At 42.6% G+C, this 25,609-nt stretch overlaps 1 protein-coding gene across 1 annotated transcript; it reads left to right on the top strand.

The window, feature by feature from the left end:
- The first annotated feature begins 8,553 nt into the window (after window positions 1–8,553).
- Window positions 8,554–24,644, top strand: lratb.1 (lecithin retinol acyltransferase b, tandem duplicate 1). The gene is made up of 19 exons (XM_058625009.1): window positions 8,554–8,905; window positions 9,800–9,900; window positions 10,080–10,149; window positions 10,744–10,874; window positions 10,965–11,056; window positions 11,267–11,366; window positions 11,686–11,729; window positions 12,018–12,095; window positions 12,176–12,372; window positions 13,393–13,457; window positions 13,551–13,657; window positions 13,756–13,858; window positions 14,311–14,410; window positions 14,673–14,764; window positions 15,057–15,165; window positions 17,272–17,355; window positions 17,457–17,574; window positions 18,736–18,826; window positions 20,678–24,644. The coding sequence occupies exons 1-19, from the start codon at window positions 8,653–8,655 to the stop codon at window positions 20,750–20,752; spliced, it is 2,010 nt and encodes a 669-aa protein (XP_058480992.1). The 5' UTR covers window positions 8,554–8,652; the 3' UTR covers window positions 20,753–24,644.
- Window positions 24,645–25,609: the final 965 nt, after the last annotated feature.

Genomic DNA, 25,609 nt, shown 5'->3' with positions numbered 1-25,609 from the left:
TATCGAATTTTATTTATTTATTTTTTTTAAGAAAAGGTGTGTGTGTTAATTTCTTACAATTCTGTCTGTTTTTGGTGAAAAGTCTGTGTATTTTTAAACGAGGGAACAGTCCGCCTTGTTGTTTAACCTAATCTATGCTAACCTAGCTTGCGTGTGCCCTGCGGATCCTGACACAGCAAGAATAAACCGCTGTGATTTGAGTGAAGCAGCAGTGAAACAATGATTTTCATACCGTCCATCACATCTGATATGATTCAAATCAGCCGCCAACGCGAGCTGGTGTTTATTCAAATCCAAACACGACCGCCGACAGACGCCGTGTACACAGCTGCCGCCTGTCACTCACGTTGTCACGTCGGCCTGTGTGCACCAAAGAAGAAGAAAAAACAAACCTCACCTCATATAATCTACGTCAGTTTGAGTCGACGGTGTCTTAAGAACACATTCACGTCTTTATCTCACTGTTAGACAACGTTTTCCAAAAGGAAACTGAAGTTTTGTAAACCACTCACTCTCCCACACCAAAGCCCATAGAGAAAATCAGTGATTTTAACATCACAGCACACAGGAGTTGTTGATTCACTGCTGCCTCCATCACTAAGTTCAAATGTCTTATTTTGTATTGTTCGGCATTTGAAAACCTTTGTTCAGATTTACCTCAGTGACACAAAGTGACCACACGAGGCAGCAGTAGACCAGCAGCTCCTGTGTCCACGCCAGCTAAATTTGATGACTTTCTCTATGGGGTTTGGTGTGGGAGAGTGAGTGCTTTACAAACTTCAGCTTCCTGTTGGAAAACGTTGTCTAACAGTGAGATAAAGACGTGAACATGTGCTTAAGGTATCGTAGATTTTATCAAGTACAAAACTGAAGGTTGTAAAACAGTTAGCGTGAGTGGAAAACGTGAAAAGGGAGTTTTCCTGTCGTCGTCTTTTCAGTTCTAAAACATGCAAAACCTGCACCCGTCCATCCCTCATCTGTCACTCATGACAGATGACATGTGTGTTGCCACACACACACACTAAAGCATCGTTGCATGAGTGAAGAGCGTTCAGTGAGTTCAGCGATACCGGACGACCACAAGCACACACGCGTGTCCAGGTGAGTGAATGATCGTTCATTTGTGAGTTTAGCGTAGTTATTTATTCAGTATTTTGATAGATAGATAGATAGATAGATAAATAGATAGATAGATAGATAGATAGATAGATAGATAAATAGATAGATAGATAGATAGATAGATAGATAGATAGATAGATAGACAGATTTCACAGCACTTCTTAATTCTCTCGTTTCCTCAGGTCATTGACCATGAACTCTTCCTCCCTCAACGACACAAACACCACAGTGTGTTATAAATTGTCCCCGTGGTTCATGATCACCAGAGGAGTCCTCGTCCTCCCACTGTCCGTCCTCGTCCTCTTCCTGGCCCAGCAGCGATGGCGGCGGCGGCACTGTGTGACGATGGCGCACACCGACGCCATTATCGTCCACCAGGCGGCCGCAGAGCTTTTCTGGCCTTTCGCGACAGGCTTGACCATCTGGGCCGAGTTTCTCGAGCTGGACGACGTCCTATCCGTGTCGCACTTTCTCATCTGCATGACTCTGTACGGACAGAGTTTGTTTCACGTCCTGGCCGGAGTGGAGCGCTACCTGGCTGTCGTTTACCCCGTCACCTACAGGGGGCTGAGAAACGAGCGCGGCGTCAGGGTCAGAAACGTCAGTATCGGCTGTGCTTGGCTGCTCTGCGTCGCATTGAGCTGTGTCGAGGTGCTCTTACCCGGCATATTCATCCTAAATCTCATTTTAGTTGCCGTCATTTACATGGCCATTACTTTCCTCTCCCTCTCCGTTCTCCGTCTTCTGATTCGTCAGGGACCGGGGAAAAAAGGCGGGGAGCGAGTGGACGTAAGAAAGCAGAAGACGCTCTCCTCCGTTATGGTCATCCTTGGAATGCTGTGGTTGTGGTTTGCAGGGTACTTTGTGGGAAGTGCTTTGGTCTCTGTTCAGCTGCTCAACAACCTATTGACGTGTGACATAAGGGATTATTTATATGTCTTCAATCTGCCCTGCAGTCTGTTGTTACCCCTGCTGCATTTGCACAGGACAGGAAACCTGAAGTGGTGCCGGTGTAACAGCAGGGAAAGATAAATATACATGTTACTAAGAGACAGGCGATGATTGAGATAGTTGAGGGGTTTTTTTTGAAGACCCTTACAACATTGACATCAAGTCTATTACACCACAAGAATCAATTCACAACTTTATTTTGCCGCATTATCTGGCTGGACCAAACCCCATAGAAAAAATCAGTGATTTAAGATCGCGGGGAGCTGCCTCGTGTGGTCATTTTGTGTCACTAAGTGAAGTCTAAATGAAGTATTTCAGATGCCGAAATAACCAACCGACACATTTGAACTTAGTGATTGAGGCAGCAGTGGATCAACAGCTCCTGTGTGCTGTGACATGAGTGACACGTGGTGTCAGTCAGCCATGGCGTTTGGTATTTGAATAAACACCAGCTTGTGTTGACCGCTGATTTGAATCACAAACTGGCACTATTTATAATTTCCTGCGTGAATGGGGCCTCTCTTAACGTAGCTTTCTCACATGTATGTATGTACTGTATATATATATATATATATATATATGTATATGTATATATATATACATATATGTATATGTATATATGTTTTTGTATTTTGGATAGAAATGGATATTGTGACCCACCCCAATTCTGTATAAATCTTTTTTAGTGTCTGTTTTTTAGGAGTTTTATTGTTAAACTGTAGAATTATGATGTAGCCGTAATTAAATAAAGGTTAACTTTATTTGACTGTTTGTGACACCTGCAGGACACAGATGTCGTGATGTTTAGATGTTGACTACAGTGAGGCATCTCGTAATTATCTAAAGATTTCACAACTTGTGAAATCTTGTGAAAATCAAATGTGACACAATCGTGGTGCAAGTTATTTATTGAACTTGATTTTATTTTTCTATCAGGAAAACATATATTTGTACTTTGTAAAAAGTAAATATTTCAAAATTGTATTTGTTTTATTTGACTTTTTATAAAGACTATTACACACAAACACATATGCAAATATACAACCCCACAAACATGACATAATGATTCAAAAGTATCAACAATAATGACAAATAACGACAGAATATGAATAAAAAAAATGTATTTGCTAGAGAATAATTGTATAACAGGTCACCATAATAATGATAATAATAATAATAATAATAATAATAACAATAATAATAATAATAATGATAATAATGATCTTAATTGTCCACAGAAGTGTTTTATTTATTTGCCTTATTCCTAACTCCAAAATCAATTTATAATCCCAAAATCTACTTATAATTTCAAAATCTACTTATAGTTCCAAAATCTACATATAGTTCCAAAATCTACTTAAAGTTTCAAAATCTACATATAATCCCAAAATATACTTGTAATTCCAAAATCTATTTATAATTCCAAATTTGACTTAAATTCCAAAATCTATTTATAATCCCAAAATCTACTTATAATTCCAAAATCTATTTATAATTCCAAATTCGACATCACATTATATTATATATATGACGCTTGCTGTGATTGGCCATAGATCACATGATGCCTCACCCTGATGATTCCATGCTCTGCCTGCAACACTTGAGTTTCCCTGATCTGTGCAGAAACAGCAGCGGCAGAATCAGACCGCCAGGCAGAGTCAGTAACATTAAACAGTCGAGCAAATAACACGTAAGACCTGGACTAGTTAGTCTCATTTGATAGAACATGAAGGTACACAGAAGCGGGACACACTCCGTGAACAGCACTACCAATATGACCAAGATGATGTGGAGGGCTCTCTGTTTTGATTTGTCCAGCTTGTCATTGACCCCTCCCCTCTCCCCTGGCCGGGGGTGAATCAGAACATAGATGACAGAAAGGCAGAAAAACAACATGGCAATCAATGTGACGTTGAATAAGACACACAGAAGAACTGAGTAAAACACGGAGAGTTTCAGAGAATTGTCCGTTAACTCCACACCACCAACCACTCCAAAGAGCAGCAGCCAGACACACCCAAGAATCACGTTTCTGATCCTGGCCCCGTCCGTTTGCCTCAGGCGCATGTAGGTGACAGGGTGAACGACGGCAAGGTAAAGGTCTAGACCGGTCAGGCAGTGCATCAACATGTGTCCAGGTAAGATAATGCTAAATAAAAAATGACCCACAGTGAACAAAACTGAACTGTGGGGCATTCGCATTTCAAGAAACAAGAGCAAGGACCCCACAGTGCCAAAGATATTCAAAATGGCCATGTGGTAGGTGAAGATGTCGGAGTGACTCACTGTCAAGCGCTGTCGCCTCCATCGCTGGAAACCCACGTGGATGATGAAGATGCAGAGAGGAAGGAGGAGAACGTTTAGGAGGGCGTAGGTGGAGAACATGGTGTAGCTGACTGGAGTGACTGGACATGGGGGTTTTACAGGTGGAACGGAGGAGTTGAAGGAGGAGAGGTGAGGTACGGCCGTAGTGACATTGAAAGAGGACTGGGAGTAGGCGGTCATAGTCGTTGGAAGAGAACAAGGACACAAAAAAAGAAGAAGGAAGAATCACCCCTGGAAGGAAGGAAAAGAAATGACACAAAGGTCATCACATACGCTGACGATGGCAATATTTACAACAGTGACATCCAAATTCTGACGGATGATGTGAAATCATAGCAAGGAATATGCCGTTTTAAACAAAAGACTCATCTACTACCTTCCACACTAGCGATTGTCTACGGTATTTTAAGAGTAAACTTCTTCTTCTTTTGAGTAAAAACATTTAGTAGAAAGGCTGTACAGATGGTCCACTTTTCCAAAAGAGTGCAAGAACTGAGTCCAGAATAGCCAGTCACCAAATATTTGAGATTATTAAAGAAAACAAACCTTAGCGGTAGCACTTTTTTGCTTTCACTTCAAACTGGTGAAATTGTGTCCCGGTCCTGCATCTCCACAGACTGCAAACCTCAATTGACCTGTCACGGCAGGTGTGTCCAGTACATGGCAAAGGAACACAACTGAGTTCTTTGCATAACACAATGCCAACAATAGTCACTAATTTAAAACTCCCCTGTGCCCTCACGGCCAAAAGATTTGTTTATTTCCACTGGCAGGCATCCAAGTGTGACGAGCACATCACTGTCTGTCCAAAGTGTCAAGGAGCCGACATCTGTCAGGCGGTCCTTCACTATGTCCATCAGGACGGTGGGAGCAATGAGTCCTTGACGACCACGGTTTTGGACAGAAGGTCCTGTTTGCGAAGAAGGGTTTTCAGTTCTGTTTGCCATTGATAATCCTGGATCTTAATCCTGGATCTAACTGACAAGAGAACTCCAATTTTATGGGACCAGGAGGGTGCTATTAGTTATCTTACATTGTTATTTCTGTTATCCAACAACTAGAAAAGTAATGGTTCTGAATCTAACACCACACAAAAAAAAATTCCAGAACCATGAATCACACTACAGATACTGAAGATTCTACTTGTATTAAGTACGCAATGTTGTTTATCTTTCAAAACAGAAAAGTTAGGCTAGTTTCCAATGTATTTCCAAAGACCAACTGAATGTTCTCACTGCTGTTTTGTCCAATAAAAACTTGGCTACATCAGACTTTCGGGTTTGTCCTCTCGTTATCTAGTTTCAAAGTTATGGCCCTCATGTCCGGCGTCCGTGGTGTGACACAAAATGTCACAAAATGTGATTGCAGTGTCCTTGACCTCACAAAATTAACTTACCAGAGTGTCTAACCCACTGTTTCTCCCTGTGATGAGGTTCTTGAATGTCTTGTTTTTGGCCTGTTTTGTCCACAAACTAAAAGGAATGATTTTTTTGTTATTTGGAGTAAAGAAACCAGAAAATATTCACATTTAAGAAGCTGACGGGGGGGGGACCCAGGATCTAATCTAATGTCATCTATTATTCCCCTGGTTTCTAGGTGCAGCTCAACCATGCAAGTGCCCCCTCTTTGTGTAGATACAGCAGAGGAACAGCCATGATGCTCGGAATGCACAGAAAATTTCCAAACATCATCGCCAGACATATCTCACTCTCTTTAGCCGCGTCTGTGGAAAAAATGACGTATATCATGAGCCCAAAAAACCTCAGCACCAGTGTTCCCGTTATGAATAGAATGCTATAGAAAGCCCTCAGCTTTGACTGGTCAATCCCTTCACTGCCCACTTTGGGGTGCAAAAGATTATGGAGAACAGCCAGGCTACAGAAGGAGACAACAGCTATAGTGAAGATGAGGCTGACAAAAAACACGATGGAAGGGACCTCAGGGAATGCAAACCACGTGACACCAATGAATCCTACGCAGATCAGACAAACAGCCCAACAGCTGATGTGTCTGACCCACAGTCCACCCGACACTCTCAGGCCCAGGTAGGTGATTGGGTGCACAACGGCCACGTAACGCTCCACGCATGTCAAGCAGTGAAAACACTGCTGCGCAGGGTAAATGGCCGAGAAGATTAAATACCCGGCTATTTTCAGTCTCAGGTCGCATGTGTACATGGAACCCCAGAATAACAGGGTCGCCATGATGCCGACGACCTCAGTGGTGACCATGTAGAAAACGAAGATGTCAGACTGGCTCGAAGTCTTCGATGCCATTCCTGTGAACCGCCATCGACAGAAACCCTTCCAGAGGACGGCGCCGCACATGGGGAGGACAAGGAGGATGGTCACGGTGCTGAAGGCGATGTAGATGGTGGAGCTGACCTGGTTTTCGAAGCACATGAAGATGGGAGGATAAACGGAGGAGTTTGATTTGCAAGCGCGACTGGATGGGAGCGTGATGTTGGAGGAGGTGTTGAGTGACATGTTTGAAGATCCAGCGCCTGAAGAAGAAAGTGAAATCATTAAACAGAGGCTACTGAGGGGTAACATCAATGCAACAGCAGTGTTTTCTTAGCCTTGTACTTTTTTAAGTTCTTAGCTATTGCCCCGCCCTTCTGCTAACGAGGTATAGGATGTCCGAGTTTTGGAATTGGAACTGTTACTGTTGTTATCCGTTGTGTGTTGCTGTAGCTGCTGAGCCAAAGTTGGCAGCACTGATATTGGTCATAATGTTAGCGGTCATTAGCTTACATTAGTTAGTTAGCATGGTGAACTGGGGAAAAATCTATTAAAGAAAAGAAAAGACAAAAAAATAGTGAAAAAACTCTATTTTTAAACAATAAAATCCATGAGGTTTTAAGATAAATAATTGTATAAAACAACAAACACTGGACTTGTACGTAGTCTAAATTTAAACACCATTTACATCATTACAGACCAGAATACTGTATGTATAAATGTCTTATTTAATTCAATTAGTATTTTGAAGAAACTGAAAAACTGTTTAAATGCAGCGAATTCAAACTTAAAAAGTGTAATATATATATACACTTGTTTCACATCACATTTCCTAAAGAATGTGATGTGTGTACAAATATATATATGTATATACTGTATATGTAAATATATATATACACACACATGACATTCTTTAGGAAATATCAGTTAGAAATTAATCCTTAAATTTCACTGTATAATGTAGAACAAGATACATTGAATTAAAATAATTGGAATTTTTAAAAATATTAAAATGGTCAAAAACTAAAATGAACATTCGGTTTAAATGTATACAATACACAGTTCTCAAACGCTACACAAAACAATGACTTTAGATTTGTTGTATTCCTTAAATCTTAATAATATATATATTTTAATTGTCATTTTTTGTATTTTTTAAAGAAAATGAAAATGAACTGACCTTGTGAGTGGAGTTTATTTTCCTCCTGCACTGACGTTTATTTGTGTCTCACTGATTTCTGACGCGTCTTCAACAACAATAGCCTGCAGTGAACAGGTGACCTGTCAAAAATGAATTGCTTTGTCTGTCATTTTTCATTCGTGTGGGATGGAAATTTTTCTTAAGCTTCTTTGCATCATGCAAAGCCTCGATGGATTAATATTAATTTAGCTTATTTTCCATTTTTACAGCCCGCATTTATCAAAGGTTTATAAAAAACAAATGGAAATGTTCGTGTGGAAATGAAAACACGGACAGTTTTCTGTTGTACGTTTGTTTAATTAACGAGGGCTCACTTTTGTTCTAGACCATTTTTGTGTATAAAGAATAAAAAAAATAATACAAATTTTGGAAATACTGGTCCCCAAAAAATCTCTATAGTTTTAATACGGCCTCTAAAAGTTGTTTGAGACAATATTTGTATTTATAAAATAGTGCTAATTTTGGAAATATTTGGGATATAGTATATAAAAATATATGTATATATATATATATACATATACATATACATATATACATATATACATATATACATATATATAAACGTTTAACTTTTTTGAAAATTCTTGGTAATTTTGCTTTGAAAATTTAATTTAATATAATTTAATTAAAATGTAATATTATCACTTCCATACATTTGACATTGCTGGGTGCGTCGATGAATAGTTCCGCGACGTGTTTCCTGTCGGACTGTTTTTATGGATGGACCAGTGTACCTTGAACTGTTCGGAGGAACTTCACTCTCTTCTCCTCTTTTATTCTTTTCTCTTTTTCCTCCTTTTATAAACTTTGTTCGTGATGTCTAACCTCCGCTCCGCCCCTGCGGCCTTCAGGCGCCTGTTGCGCCGTAAAGACTCGGGAAAGTGCGTCAGTTTTTCATGTTTTGACGCAAACTTTTTGCGCCTCAGTTCGTCCTCTGCTCTGTCGAGCTCGAGCTCGAGCTCGGACCGTCACAACCGAACCAGGTCCAGGTGTTACACGAGTCCTGCCCGGACCACACCGGTACGGATCGGCTGTGCCTCCGGGTTCTGGGGGGACACGGCGACCTCAGGTACGGGGACAAGTGCATGTTCGAGCTAAGTGGTTAGCATATGCTAAAGTTTTTAAAAAAAAGATTTAACATGAACGTGACATCGTTCTGTTTAAAGTGTCCTCTTTAACCACAATATTAAGTCAAAGTGTCCCCTTAAACCACGATATTGAGTAAAAGTGTCCCCTAATGCATCATATTGAGACACACTGTCCTCTTATTTCATAATATTGAGTCAAGTGTCCTCTTAATTCATAATATTGAGTCAAAGTGTCCTCTTAATTCATGATATTGAGTGTAAGTGTTCTTTTAATTCATAATATTGAGTCAAAGTGTCCCCTAATGCATCATATTGAGACACACTGTCCTCTTATTTCATAATATTGAGTCAAGTTTCCTCTTAATTCATAATATTGAGTCAAAGTGTCCTCTTAATTCATGATATTGAGTGTAAGTGTTCTTTAATTCATAATATTGAGTCAAAGTGTCCTCTTAATGCATCATATTGAGACACACTGTCCTCTTATTTCATAATATTGAGTCAAGTTTCCTCTTAATTCATAATATTGAGTCAAAGTGTCCTCTTAATTCATGATATTGAGTGTAAGTGTTCTTTTAATTCATAATATTGAGTCAAAGTGTCCTCTTAATGCATCATATTGAGACACACTGTCCTCTTATTTCATAATATTGAGTCAAGTGTCCTCTTAATTCATAATATTGATTTAAAGTGTTGTTTTAATTCATGATGTTGAGTCAAAGTGTTTTTAAACCACAATTCTGAGTCAAAGTGTCCCCTTAAACAACAGTATTGGTGTTTTTAATCAAATGTTCTTGTATACCATGTGTGTGTGTGTGTGTGTGTGTGTGTCCGTGTCCGTGTCCGTCCATCCGTGTGTGTCCCCGTGTCCTCAGTGCCTCAGTTGATCTACAGTGGGAAGCTGGACTTCCTGGTGTTTGACTACCTCAGTGAAATCACCATGTCACTGCTCACTGCTGCCAAATCCAAAATGCCTGTGAGTCTCACACAAACATGCACACACACAGTTTGTCCACTAGAGGGCACATGTAGATTCTTGTTGGTTTTTACACTGTAAATGAACAAAAAAACAAAGGAATTATTTTGTAAATTCTGCATCATTTTATGTAAAAAATGTGGAATTATTCAGATTTATTATTTTCTATCGACTCGTAGAACATGGGTTACGCTCCAGACTTCGTCCAGGTGGCGCTGGCTCCGTTCATGAATGACATCCACAGGAAAGGTGAGTGACTTTGACTGAAAAATCCTATTCTGAGTGCGCCCCCTGCAGGAAAACTGATTCTAGCCCCTTAATAAAAGGCTAAATGAAGAAAATGTATGTCAGATTAAAGCTACAATATGATAAAGAACATGTTAACATCTTTATCTCACTGTTAGACAGACTTTTTCAACAAACAACTCACTCTCCCGCACCAAATCCCATAGAGAAAATCAGTTATTTTAGCTTGTGGGGACACAGGAGCTGCTGGTCTACTGCTGCCTCGTGTGGTCACTTTGTGTCACTGAGGTAAATCTGAACAAAGGATTTCAAATGCCGAATTGAAAAAATAACTGATTTGAACTTCCTAATGAAAGCAGCAGTAGATCAACAACTCCTGTGTGCTGTGATGTTAAAATCACTGATTTTCTCTATGGACTTTGGTGTGGGAGAGTGAGTGGTGTCGGTAACTCATGCGACCGCACTTTAAAAACCTTTATCGTGACATGTGACTCAGCGTTGGTCACATGTTTTTTTACTGATGATGATGATGATGACGTTTGAGTCTGTCTGCGCTGTTGCCGCGGTAACCGCATACTCACAGTTCCGTCCCCGCAGGTATCCGCGTCGTGAGCAACGCGGGAGGCGTGAACCCGCTGGCCTGCGCCGCAGCCATACAGGAAGTCATCAAGAAGGCGGGCGTCGACCTCAAAGTCGCTGTGGTGACCGGCGATGACCTCATGCCCCATGTGAGACACCCCTCCCCCCCCCCCCACCCCCTCCACTGACATCATCATGTTTTTAGTTTGTAAACTGACGAGTGACGATTCTCCTGTCAGAGAAGCAGCTTCACTGAAGTTAAGATGGCCGACGACGGCGGCAGACGACGACCGTTACCCAAGACGCTCCACAGCATGAACGCCTACCTCGGGTACACACACACACACACACACACAGACACGTTCACAGGATTAATCCTGACCATGTTTTGGGTCTTCATCCTGAAATTTACAAATCTCCGTTTTGGAGCTAAATGAAGTTAAAAGTGCATGTTTTCAGGTTTAATCTGTCTTCATCTGAAATGTAATAATCTACGTTATGGGGATACAAGTCAGGAGTCTCTCTCTCTCTCTCTCCTCAGGGCCGCTCCGATCCAGCGTTGTCTGGACCTCGGCGCTGACATCGTGGTGACAGGTCGTTGCGTGGACAGCGCTGTCACTCTGGGGCCGCTCATGCACAGCGTACGTTCGCTCTCCCCCTCTCTCTCTCTCCCTCTCTCTCCCTCTCTCTCTCTAACAGAAGGTAAAACGAGACATGGATTAAGGAAACGGTCGTAATCACCTGCAGCTGTTCTCTCACTGGGTCCTTGTCCTGCAAGGCATCATGGGAATTCATGTAGCAGGAAGTGACGGAGAAGCTTCTTTTTTTTTTTCTTCTCTTTTCTTTTAAACAAATGGCACCAAGTGGATTGATGTTGTGTGTGTGTGTGCGTGTGCGTGCGTGTGTTGAGGAGCAGAAAACTTCAGGAATGTTCTGTCTGTGTTTTTTTATCCGTTACAGTTTGGGTGGGAGAAACACGACTATGACCTACTTGCAGCGGGGAGGTACACGCACACACACACACACACACACACACACACGCACACACACATACCATTCATACTAAACAAAAAAAAAACACTTCTCTTTGACATGAATTTAAAACATTCATGGGTTCAACTCTTAAAGGGCCAGTTCACCCAAATCCATTTTTTGTGACCTCATTTTATTACCCATGTTCCTGGGTTTAATCCTGAAATTCTTGAGTTTAATCCTGAAGTTACATTTTCAGGTTTAAACTTGAGTTTAAATTAATATTAATATTTTTTTGATTATGTGTGTGTGTGTGTCAGTCTTGCAGGTCACCTGATCGAGTGTGGCGCTCAGAGCACAGGTGGGATCTTCACTGACTGGCACAAAGTTCCTGATTGGTGAGAACGTTCGGTGGAAACCTTTTGTAGAGTTGAATCCGTGACTTAAATTAATCCCCGTGATTTCTTTCTTCTCTCAGGGACAACATGGGTTTCCCGGTGGTGGAATGTTCCAGTGACGGCTCCTTCGTTCTCTCCAAACCCCCGAAAACCGGCGGCCTGGTCTCCATCGGCACGGTCGCCGAGCAGCTGGTGTACGAGATCAGCGACCCGCGGCGTTACCTGCTGCCTGACGTCGTCTGTGACTTCAGCCGCGTTGTCATCAAGCAAATACCAGGTACACACACACACACACACACACAGTGTGAGAGTCAGTGTGAGGCCGTGACCGCGTGCTGAACCACCGCCTTGTTTTCTTTACCCTGAAACTGTCCTCTAAACAAACGCGTCTGGATGTTTTTTCTGACCCGGGTCTGAACCGCTCGCCCTCCTCTCAACCTCCAATAAACTCCTTATCAGCGATAACTGATTTATTTAAATCTAAACACTCGTCCACGGCCGACGCCGCTGCTGCCTCTGACCCTCGCACGACCTCGTCAAACTTCCCGCTCGCTCCTCCGCTGAACTCCTGCTGGCTGATAACACGTTTGGATTTCACTCTGTTTGTCATTAATTCAGTGTTTTTTTAAAGATGGGATGAAACTTTAAACTAAATAAATAACAGTGTTAGTGATGAACGGCTGAATGTGTGTGGAAAAAAAACACACGAGGTCACACTGTGCTCACCACCGCAGCTCTGTGCTTCACATCTGTGAGTTTGTACTGTTTTTAACATGGGAACTGAGGCTTTTATTTTGAAAACTCTTTTAATGTAGACAAAACCGAAAGCAGGACTTGTATTTTGAAAACTAGAGGGTTGTGTGGATAAACAGAAACTAAGACTTTTATTTTGGAAATTGTCGGGTTGTGAATGAACAGAGAGTGAGACTTTTATTTTGAAAACTGCGATGGCGCGTTTTAGCGTCAATTAACCAAAATTGAGATTGTGATTCACCGTCTTTGAACATAAACAAAGGCTTTTATCTTGAAAACCACAGGGCTGTGTGTGCGTGTGTGCGTGTGTGTGTGTGTGTGTGTGTGTGTTGATGAGAGTTCTGGACCCACTGTGACCTTTGACCTTGTGTTAGTGGACGTGTAAATATTTCGGTCTTAATTGAGCCTGTGTTGAAAAACCATCGTCCTCGTTTGACCGCATCACGACCCCGGGACGGGGGGGGCGTGAACCGAGGATGCTGTCATGGAGAGTCGAGCCTCCACAGAGGTCAAAGTTCATCTGGATGTATATGTGTGTGTGCAGGTGTAGAGGGAGGTGCCGTCAGAGTGACCGGGGCTAAAGGCCTCGCTCCGTCACATGACTACAAGGTAAAATGTCCTAATATTCATCATCTTCGTCTTCATCGTCATCTTCATTACTGTAACTGTGCCATGTGTGTGTGTGTGTGTGTGTGGGTGCAGGTGTGTGCGACCTACATGGACGGGTTCAGGGCGACGGCCGTGTGTCCAGTGGGAGGACCGCGAGCGGCGGAGAAGGCGAGGAGGACGGCGGACAGCATCGTCAAACGGTGAGACAGAGAGACGGAGACAGACAGACAGAGAGAGAGACAGACAGCTCTAACCTTCATATATCTCTGTGTGTGTGTGTGTGTGTGTGTGTGTGTAGAACAAAGAGAATGTTCAAACAGCTGGGATTAGAAGATTTCAGCTCCGTCAACGTCCAGGTCCTTGGAACTGAAGACACTTATGGTCCCAACGCTCACACCAAGGTAACACACACACACACAGGGAACTGAAGTTTGTAAAGCACTCACTCTCCCACACCAAACCCCATAGAGAAAATCAGTGATTTTAACATCACAGCACACCAGAGTTGTTGATCCACTGCTGCCTCCATCACTAAGTTCAAATGTCTTATTTTGTCACTACAGCGTTTTAAATCCTTCATCCAGATTTACCTCAGTGACACAAAGTGACCACACGAGGCAGCAGTAGACCAGCAGCTCCTGCGTCCCCACCAGCTAAAATCACTGATTTTCTCTATGGGGTTTGGTGCAGAGGAGAATACAGTTCACAAACTTCAGTTTCCTGTTGGAAAAGTCTGTCTCACAGTGAGATAAAGACGTGAACATGTTCTTAAAGATCAGTCAACAATTTTTTGTAATCTGTGTGTGTATTCGTGTGTGTGTGTGTGTGTGTGTGTGTGTGTGTGTGTGTGCAGGGCTGTAGAGAGGCAGTGCTCTGGTTGGCCGTCCACCACAAACAGAAGAAAGCTCTGGAACTCTTTGCCAGAGAAGTTGCTCCTGCGGGGACTGGCATGGGTGCGACACACACACACACACACACACACACGTACAGTGGAGGTATGCTGCTTGTGTGTGCTGCTGCAGATAAGCAGGGTCGTGACCTCCTGAATAAGATTTTGTTTATGGTGAAGATGAGTTCATCTCTCACACACACACACACACACACACACGACCTCAGTGTGACTCTGCTGAGTCATGGTTCTGTTGAACTGTGTCATGTAGGTCAGGAAGTACACCAGAAATAAAGATTGAATTAAAGCTCTCATCTCTGTTTCAGCGCCTGGACTCAATGGCATCGTGGGTGGACGTCCTCGAGTGTCTCCTGTCCTGAAGCCCTTCTTCTTCCTACACCCCAAATCAGACCTGAAGGTCAGTGAGGGAACGCGTGAGGAACGCTCCTCAAAAACATCTGAATCACTTTCCGATTACTTCCTATTGAAACAGGATACTTCCTGCCAAAAAAATGGGGATTTTGTGTAAAAGCGTTATATTTTGTTTTATTTCTTTGTCTTTCAAAGTAAATGACACGTTATTTTGTAGTTACTCCACAGCTGTCGTCAAACATTAGCTTTTTCGTGAAAGAAAACTTCCCTTAAACAAATATATATGTTTTTTTCAACGCGATGAAGGACACCCGTGTGGTCGTCTCGTGTCGTTGCAGGTGGACATTCACGTTGGCGGGGAGTTGGTTGAGTCGCTTTCGGAGGCAGGGCCAGACACACCTGATCAGGAGGCCCCTCCCACCCAAGCAGAGGAGGAGCCTGACACAGGTAAGTGCACAGAAGTGCTGCTGCCTTGGAGAGACAAAGAGTAGGCCTTGAAAGTTTTTAAGGGCTCTTGAGGTTTTTGCTGTGGTCATTGAGAGGGTTCAGGTCCAGGTCAGGGTCCTGGTGTCTTTGTAGCTAATTCAAGGTCCTTGAATGGGGTCTGAAGGGTTCCAGGCACCTTGGAGGGAACATATTTGGGCTTTAAGGTATAAAAAATGGTCCTTGAAATAGTTTTTTGATGTTGTAGGAGGGGCAGCATAGGTTCTTGAGAAGGTCCTTGAGTGAAATAATTAGTAACAGTGACTGAGCTGAGCCACTAGTATTTTGGACACTTTAAAGCCCAAATGTGTTCACTCAAAGGTGCCTGGAACCTTCTCACAGCACCCTGGAACCCTTCACACCCCATTCAAGGACCCTGAGCTGCTACAAAGACACCTGGAAACCCTCTCCTGCCTATAGAGTCAACATGAATATATGCCAAGTCATTATTGGACTGTTGCTGAGGTTTGCCTGCAGGGGGCGACAGTCGCCCTGACCCCTTCACATGTATGTGTGTGTGTGTGTGTGTGTGTGTTCCTGGGAAGTACAAGCTGTGCCACATCTTCCTCCTTTCACACTTCCCTCACAACACACACACACACACAGATATGAGGTCAGCAGGGTCCTTGGAGACGTTCCTGATGAGTCTTTAAATGCCATGTTAGCTCTACACAGTGTGTCTTTGAAAGGGCCTCAAACTGTCCTCGCCTTGGTCAAATGGTGCTTGTAAAGGTTCCAGGGGTCCTTAAGGAGCTTTGTGTCATCTGTGGAGAGATTCCAGTTTTTTTTTCCCCCCAGGGTCTTGAATGGTCCTTGAGAATGTTCCAGAGGCCTGAAGACTCATGCGGCAGTTGAAAGGGCTTGAATGGTGCTTGAGGAGTACAGGCACTGGTGCAAAAGCTCCTTTGGTGAGTTTGGCAGTTCTTTAAAAAGGTGTGAATGGCCCTCAAGTCGATGTCGTGGTTCCAGTTCTTGACGTTAATTGAATCTTCAAGGGGTCACAGGGTTCCTGGAAGATGCAAAAAGTCCTGGAGAAGGAGTCTTCTTTCCTTGACGGGACTCCTATGGCCTTGAGGGGTGTACACATGGTCCTTGAAGACATTTTCAGAGACGTTGAGAAGTGCAGATAGTCCTTGAGGATGTTCTGGGGTCCTTGACAAGACTTAAATGGTTCTCAAAGAGCTTGAATTATGCTTGAAGTAAAAATTGCTTGGATGGATATACATTTATATGAGGCATTCAGTAGGTCATTGAAGAGGCTTTAATGATCCTTGATTAATCCCAGGGTGCCCTGAAGGGTTGCAGATAGTCACTGAAGACACTTCAAGAGTCTATGGTCCTTGGGGGGGGGGGGGTGTATATAATCATTCAAGACTTTTCCAGACCTTGAGGGTGTTCAAGGGTCCTTGACAAGACTCATGTGGTTCTTAAAGAGCTTGAATGGTGCTTGCTGTGTCTTAGGATGTACTGTGAGGCATTCAGCAGGTCCTTGGAGAGGCTCAAATGGTTCTTGAGTAGGTTTGAGGGAGGTGCAGATAATCATTCAAGACCTTTCCAGACCTTGAGGGGTGCAGATAGTCCTTGAGGGGTTTCAAGGGTCCTTGACAAGATTCATACGGTTCTCAAAGAGCTTGAATTGTCCTTGAAGTGTGTTTGGATGGATATACGTTTATTTTGAGGCATTCATATAGTCCTTGATTATTCCAGGGTTCCTTGAAGCATTGTAGATGGTGATTGAAGACATTTCAAGAGTCTGTGATGGGTGAAGATAGTCCTTGAGGGGGGTTCTGTGGGGGTTGATATAATCCTTCAAGACTTTTCCAGACCTTGAGTGGTGCACATGGTCCTTGAAAGTCCTTGAGGGTGGATTTCACCACATAACTTGAGTTTTAAACTGATTTTCTCACTGACAAAACTTTGAAGATGTGTAGTTCAAGTTTAGTCTGGATTTTATGTGTGTGTCTGTGTTGTCTGTGTGTTTGTGTGTGTGTGTGTGTGTGTGTGTGTGTGTGTGTCTGTGTGTTGGCATGAACAAACACCGTTGTTGTTGTTTTCCTGGTGCGTGTCCAGATCTGCCGAGTGGACCACACAGCTACAGGCTGGAGGAGCTGGCCTTCACCAGGAGCGGAGACAAAGGAGACTCTGCCAACATCGGTGAGTTCACCAGGTCGCCATGGTTACTGTCAGCGCTCCAACATGGGAAAGAGGAGACAAAAGCTCTAGCTCCCTCTCTCCCTCTCTCTCTCTCTTTGTAGGTGTAGTTGCTCGTCATCCTCTCTTCTTCCCGTACCTGAAGAAGCACCTGACGTCTTCTGTGGTGGAGAAATATTTCTCACACGTCATCGAGCCGGGAGTCGACAACGCCGTCACTCGGTGAACACAATGTTTGTGTGTGTGTGTGTGTGTGTGTGTGTGTGTGAGACAGGGAGAGTAAGTAGTTGAAAGGGTTTTTACAGCATGCTTAAGAGAATTCACACACTTTACTGCCGCGGCACTGGTTACCAGCAGGTTAATACAACTCCCATAACACCTAAAGGATGTTCCAGATGTCCATCAGGAGGTTGTTTTGGTTTTCCAGGTTCTCCAATGGGCCTGGATCAGGTTTTTAAAAAGACCTTGAACAGATTCTAGGTGCCCTTGTTTCAGTTCAGGAACATGAACAAAATGAAGGACAAATGGTGCTTGAGAAGTTCTGGGTGAAGACGTGTAGTTACACTCACTCTCTCACACCAAACCTCATAGAGAAAATCAGTGATTTTAACATCACAGCACACAGGAGCTGTTCATCCACTGCTGCCTCCATCACTCACATCAAATGTCTAATTCTGTGAGTTCAGTGTTTGAAATTCTTTGTTCAGATTGACCTCAGTGACACAAACTGACCACACGATGCAGCAGTAGACCAGCAGCTCCTGTGTCCCCGAGAGCTAAAATCACTGATTTTCTCTATGGGCTTTGGTGTGGGAGAGTGAGAGACTTTAAAAACTTCAATTTCTCAGTATCGACACTTTGAAAATCCCAACCTGTCCCTTTAATGTGTAAATATGTGTGTGTGTGTGTGTGGTATACATTTTAAAAAAAATTTTTAATCTCTATATCTTTTATATTTTCTTGTTCTCTGAGCCTGTAATTACCGCCTCTAACCACACGTGGTCGCTGCTTGGTAGACTTTCTCGATGTGAGCAGCTTCACGGCGAAGCAGCTGCAGGTACGGCGTGCCGAGGATTGTGGGTAAACATGTGTGTTGCGCCGCAGGCAGACGTGTCTGAGCGCTGACTCAGCGCGTGTTAGTGATTAGCGTACAGATGAGGCGGAGGTCGTGAAGCTCGCCGACCTGTGTCTCCGCTCACGCCCCGCGCCGCCGCAGACGCTTCATTAGTGCCGCGGCCTGCGCTCGTTAACCCGGCGGGAGTCTGCCCGGCGCGTTACAGAGCACAGGTCTGTGTCTGTAAGTCGTTAAGTGTGTGGTTTTTTAATTGCGTTGCCATGGTAACTGGTGGATTTTTCTGTGTGTGTGGGTTTTTTTTTTTACAGATACACTCTGCCGGGGATCCACAGCCTCAACTTTGTCCTGCGCAATTCCCTGGGTGGAGGAGGGGTGGCGTCCTTACGCAGCGACCCCCAGGTAACACACACACACACACATACACACCTGACACATCTGTCTGTCTATAGCTGTTAAGAAACACGGAAACAAAAAGTTTAACACGGAAAATAAAGTAGAACTTTACTTGTGCAAGTATAATGAAGTCATGTGAGTTTGAAAATGGCTGCGCTTAAGGCTCCGTCCACACGACTCATTTTCATTTGAGTTTTCAAACGAGCACAATCTGCATCTTTCATTTCTGTGTTAGCGTCCACGCCCAACCTACGTCCTCTGTAACATCTGCAGAGTTCCAAAACTTTACATTTAGGACCTCAAAAAACAAAACACGGAGGTAGTGTGGACAGCAGGCGTGACCACAGAAAATGGAGCGGTGCTTGAGAACATGTCCAGACGTCAGCGGAGCTCTGAAAGCACTTTCTTCTTCTGTGTTTAAGTCTAAAATAGCGCCGCGTTTGCTGTCCCGATTCAGCGTAAATGTAAGTTTCTTTATGCTGTTTTATGTGACACAGTTACATAAATGTAAGAATAAAGAGCGTAGTCATAGAAACGGAGGCGTGGAGGATGAGCGGGGTCGCTTCACAGCCTGAGGGGCGAAATAAAACGCTCTAAATCCGGAGGAAACGCCCTGTTCTGCCGTCACACGGCAGCAGCAGGAACACGCTGCGGCTGCTCGCGGACATCGTTAGCCCCATTAAAACAGAGATTCTGTTTTTCCCGGCGTTCAGACGACCCCAGAGAACGTTTGACCTTTAAATAAACTCGATGTTTGTGTGAAACAACGAAGAAATATTTTAAAAAAACTACATATTTTTTTATTTTGAAAACTAGGGTTATGTTTTAGTGTGGACAAACACAAACTGAAACTTTTATTTTTGAAAACTGTAGGCTAGTGTTTTAGCAAAAATAAGTATAAAATCTTTTATTTTAAAAGTTGTCGGGTTGTGTTTTAGTGTGGACAAACACAAACTGAAACTTTTATTTTGGAAACTGTGGGTTGTGTTTAAGAGCAGATGACCAGATGCTGAAGCTTTTATTTTGAAAACTGTCAGATAGTGTTTTAGTGTAAATTAGCAGGAAAATCTTTTGTTTTGAAAACTGCAGGGTTGTGTTTTAATGTGGACAAACAGAAACCGAGGCATTTGTTAACCTGGGACTTTAATTTTAGAATCGTTTACACCTGAATGGTCATGTGACGTGTGGTCTCAAGTCAGTGTGGACGGGGTTTTTTTTACAGTGTCACGTCCTGTCTCCCCTTTGACACGTCGTCTTTATTTCTCTTCCTGTTAAGTTTTTACCGCCCCACTGGAATCCACAGCACATCAAAGACTCACACACACACACACACTCACAATGTGCCAACACACACACTTCACATCCAGGCTATGAAGGTCAAACATGCAGAATGTGTTAATTCAAACACATGAACGTGGAAACACACATGTTCTGATTTAAAGTGAAAGTTATGGTGTTTTTTTTCTCTTTAAAGTGTAGCTGTTTGGACTGAGCTAAGACGTTTATAAACCACTCATTCTCCCACACCAAAGTCCAGAGAGAAAATCAGTGATTTCAGCTGCCGTGGACACAGGAGCTGCTGCTCTGCTGCTGCCTCGTGTGGTCACTTTGTGTCACTGAAGTAAATCTGAACAGAGGATTTTAAACACTCAAGTGACAAAATAAGACATGTGAACTTAGTGATGGAGGCAGAAGTGGATAAAAATCACTGATTTTCTCTATGGGGTTTGGTGTGGGAGAGTGAGTGTTTAACAAACTTCAGTTTCCTGATGGAAAATTCTGTTTTTAGATATGATAGACGTAAGCAGACTAAGCTGAATCACAGAGAATAAGCCTCCTCTTGTCGTCTTTTCTCAGGGTAAGTCCTTTGGTCAGATGCTGCTGGACGTGAAGCTGCGAGGACTGCCCGACCTCAAATCCCTGGTGGACTGAGACGCCGGGGGAGGGGACGTCTCGGCGCGGGGAGCGTTCTGGAGACGAACGTGAGAAACCACCGTCACTCGTGGAGTCACGTACTGTACGAGGGAAAATAAGCCAAACAACGGGAAACACGTTATACTGTTTAAGTGGGACAAGTCAAGTTCACACCACTCACCCCTTCACTCACTCACTCATAGCAAAGCCTTTATGATCTGCACAACACATGAGATTTGGCACAGACTCACAGGATTTAACCACAACCCAAAAAACAAGAGGGGCTGCATCCAGGAAACTGTCAGATTAAAAAAGAAAAAAAACATAAATAACCTTTATGAGGAAAGTCTGAGTGTATGTTCGTCTACGATCTGGAAACAACAAGCGCTCTGAGCGGCTCTGCGGTCAAACAGGAGGGTTTTGGTGGTTCACCAGAACAACTGTCGTCACCCACTTCCTCTGTTAACCTCCAGATGTTTGAGAGTAAGAAAGAGGCTCATTCAACCTCGACTGGAAACAGACAGAGGAGGAGGTGGAGGAGGTGGAGGAGGAGGAGGAGGTGAAACTGTCGGCTCAATGAAATCACACACACACACACCTCAGCTTCTGCCCGGTTTTTACTTTGAAAAGTCCTCGCTGGTTGCTACGGTGATGCCTGGAAACATCTCTGCTGCTCCTGTTTTAGTTTAAAGTCTCTGGGGTTGTGAACAAAGTGAGACCTTTATTTTGAAAACAACATGGTTGTATTTTAGTTTGGTTGAACAGAAACTTTCTAAACGATATTGTTGCATATCGGTGGGTTGCACAGGATTTATTTTGAAAACCACAGGGCTGTGCTTTGGCGTGGATTCACAGAAAATTATACTTTTATTTTGAAAACTGCAGTTGTGTATTAGTGGGCATGTACAGGAACAGACTTTAACTTTGAAAAACTAATTTGAGTGTGGATGAACAAACTGACACCTTTATTTTGAAAACTCAAGGTTTGCCTTTTAGTGTGGCCATATAGAAACTTTTGAAAACTGTGGGGTGTGCTTTAGTGTGGATGCACAGAAACTGAAACTTTTATTTTGAAACTGTGTGGTTATATTTTAGTGTGGATGCACAGAAACTAAAGCTTTTATTTAGAAAAATGCAGTTTTAGTGTGGATGCACAGAAAGTTTTATTTTGAAAATAGCGTTTTTGTGTTTTAGCGTGGATGCACAGAAACAAACTTATTTTGCAAAATGCGGTTTTGTGTCTTAGTGTGGATGCGCAGAAACTGAAATTTTATTTTGAAAAATGCGGTTTTGTGTTTTAGTGTGGGCGTGCAGAAACTAAAACTTTTATTTTGGAAACCGCGGGGTCGTGTGTTCTGCAGTTTTGTGTTTTAGTGTGGATCAGCAGAAGCTACAGCGTCGGGATGACCACACACTTTCATTAAAAGTTCTGGCCGTTGAGGTGAAATCGGTTTTGTCTTCTGCTCGTTATTTTGTTCGTATTTGATTGCGAGGTTTTGTTTGCGTTTACAGACGTCTGTTTTTTCACATCGTGAAGAATCGCTAACGTCTACTTAGCGGTTTCCCGCTTCCTCTGCCGCGTGCTGAGTGTGTATCGGGCGACGTCTTCGTTTCCCCTCTGCGTCACACGGTCAGAATCTGGATTTGAACTCCTTCCTTCACTTGCTTCAGGGGGAACCACCTCTGACCTCTGACCTCCCTCAGAAAGGGAGTGGTGGTTTGGGTTTCCCCCACAGTTTCCGCTCCGTCGTGGTCAGATTTTCAGGAGACGCGAGCTCGGCAGTCGCAGGTTGAACGGACTCCTTTCTCCTCCCCCCTCCCCCTCCTCGTTCACCTCAACACGACCAGGCTCCGACGTTCCGCAGGAATGTTCCACCAAACCCCGACTCCGTGGCCTCGAGTCTGTTTGTCTCTAATTACAAACAGGCTGAAGCTGCAGACGCTCAGCAGCTTCTGTCAGGGACGAAAAACTTGTCTCCTCCTCCAATTATTTCCCCCAGAAAGTCGTCTTTCTTGCTCTCTTTCTTGTCTTTTATCCTCCCCTCATTTAGATGTGCGGACTCTGTTTTTTGTTGAACTTTTGACACAAACTTTTTCGTCAAACAATTAAATCCAGACATAAAACGGGAACCACATCAGTCGCCTTCCCCGAAACAATAAATAAACAAGAGTTTTTCTTTTTAAGAGACGTTCAAAGACTCGTGAGAACAAGAACGCACAAAAATTGAAAAAGTGACAAAATTGAAAACAGACTGTAAAACGTCGGGTTTTTACAAATCTCACCCATTTGTCGATGCTGCAAAGTTTTCTTCAGAACCCCAAATTGAAAGAAGTGACAACAATGTTTTTGTTTTGTTATCATTTTTACATGGAAATACACAAATGAGAGGATTCACATGTGTCCAGCACATCCTGCGAAGAATCCCACAGAATATTTTCCCTAATTATTTACAGAAATGCTTTGTCATGATGGAGCAACGCAAAAAATAATTATTTAAATGTGTTGTTGTCTAACACATTTGTTTGTGGCGACATTATTGTCGTCAACAATTTAGTCGTTAAAAAGTCTCTGAAATGCGTAAGAAAAAGAAAAAAAATGGTTCCCAGATTTGTACCCTGAGGCACCCCAGAGTAATATCTGTTTTGTAAATTCAAAACAAATTGACCTACAATTGTGCAAATCCCATTTGTATTATTTGAGACCATTTGTATTAATTCGTAATTTTCAGGATTTAAAGTTTTAGTTTTAGTTGTTGAGATTTGGACCAAATATGTAAAAAAAAATCTCGTATTTTTTTAATCAACAAGTAAAAACAAACATTTATTCAAGTTACGCAAAGAAGCAGTGACGATGCATCTGCTCTTTTTCATTATTATTATGAACATAGGTGCAACCAAATCAGTTTATTTTTTTCCAAGTTGACGTCGAACAAATCCTTGTCAAACTCTGATATCATATCACAGAAAATGTAATAATCATTGGTGTCAAATTTCACGCTACGCTGTCCAGTCATCGTTCAGATCTGTGTAAAAAGGTAATAGCCCCAGAATCCAGCCTTGTGGAACCCCACATAATTTTTTCCTTTTTTTCCTTAGTTGCCCAAAAATGCAGTCGAACAAATCCTCGTCAAAGTCTGATATCATATCACAGAAAATATAATAAACATCTGTGCCAGTTTTCACACTAATCCACATGGATTGTTTTAAAATAGGGAAAAAAAAGCTTTGATACATGAATTGAGCCTTGTGGAACGCCAGATCTTTTTTTTTCTTCTTTTTTTGACAGTTGCTAAACAGAAAATGTAAAAAAAAAAAAAATGTTGCCAAATTTCGGAGCAGGACGGATCCTCTGTTTTTTTTTTTTTAAGGAATTACTGTGACGGCCTGAGCCACATTTCATGGTTGTTGCAATGGTGAGCCTTGTGGGATGCAGAAAATATATTCAACCTTGGTGTCAAAGTTCATGCTAATCCGTCCAGTCGTCGTTCAGATCTGTGTAAAAATGTATAAAAAAAAAGAAAGAAAAAAGGTAACGGTCCCAGAGTTGAGCCTTGTGGAACACCAGCCCTTTAAAAACAAACCCGTGGTGAGTTCACAAACTAATTCCTGCGTCTCCGACTGATTCAACTGTGACAAGATCAAAACAATTAAAAGGTACAGTTTTTCCTCAGGATGTGACGTGATTTAAACCCCAAAGCCTTACTGTGGACCCACATGTGCACCGTGGAGTTCATTTGCCTCCTTTTTCTTTTCTTTCTTTTTAAAATTCTCTAACATTTTTACACAACATATAGAATCAGAGTTGTTGTCATTAAAGATGTTTAACCACTAAAAGCATTAAAACAGGACGTACTGAGTGTGTAATATTGTAAATTCTAAAATGAAGAGATTAAAGATATTTGTACAATTACTGATTACTTTGTGTGTTTATGTGCGTCGTTCGCTTCCTCCTCTGTGTCTTTAACCAAAAAAAAGGAAGTAGAACAAAAGGTGTATATACAAACAAACTAAATTTACTAACCGTATGAAATTAAACCTAATTTTTTAAAATTCAAATCATTTATTTGTTGTTTTAGGGATAAAAATTTGAAAGAAATTTTCAAACAAATTTTTTTTAAACAAAAACAAACCATTTTTTGAGAACTTGTTACCCACAAACACAACAATTAACATTCATCACACACACACACACAAACGTCATGGGAACAAGTGTGTGTGTCTTCCGAGTCATTTGTCTTCACGTCGTCGTCTTTGTCTCTCAGTCTCTTGTCATTTCAGACGCAGGAAGATAAATTGCGTCCCCTTTTTCCTCGTCGTCGAGAAGCGGGCAGAGGACTTTTGTTAGCGCCGCGCTCCACAGTGCGACGCTAACAAAAGCCCTCCGCCTGCTTCCCGACGCCGCGTCTTTACATGTCGCGCGGTGACAGGAAGACAGATGGTGACGCGCACTCTGCGTCCAACTGGGGACACACTCTTAGCGCTAAATCACTCTGTTAGCTTAAACGTGTGAACATTCACTGCATGGCTAATGTTAGCGTTAGTTTGACCAGGCAGATTCACTTCTATTTAAAAAACCGAAGTTAGCATGCTAACTGATAGGTAGCTGTAGCTACAAAGACAAATGTAGCTACAGCAGCTTTAAAGGGGTAGTTCATATTTTTTGTTTACTTTTGTGTTTGTGTAAGCTAGAGGTCATGCTAACATTTTTTTTTTAAATGTTTTTCAATTGTTGGTAAAAATTCTGATGTAAAAAAGTGCTAGTTCAACAGGAAAAGAAAGAATAATGGTGATGACGCATGTTTAATCACTTTAAACATTCCCACACTGCTGGAGAGCATTAGCACCAGGGTAACACACACACACACACACACACAC

This window comes from Solea solea, chromosome 3 (genome assembly GCF_958295425.1).
Source record: "Solea solea chromosome 3, fSolSol10.1, whole genome shotgun sequence".
NCBI lineage: Eukaryota > Metazoa > Chordata > Actinopteri > Pleuronectiformes > Soleidae > Solea > Solea solea.
Note: the sequence above shows the minus strand (reverse complement) of the source record. Positions and strands in the feature narration are given on the sequence as shown.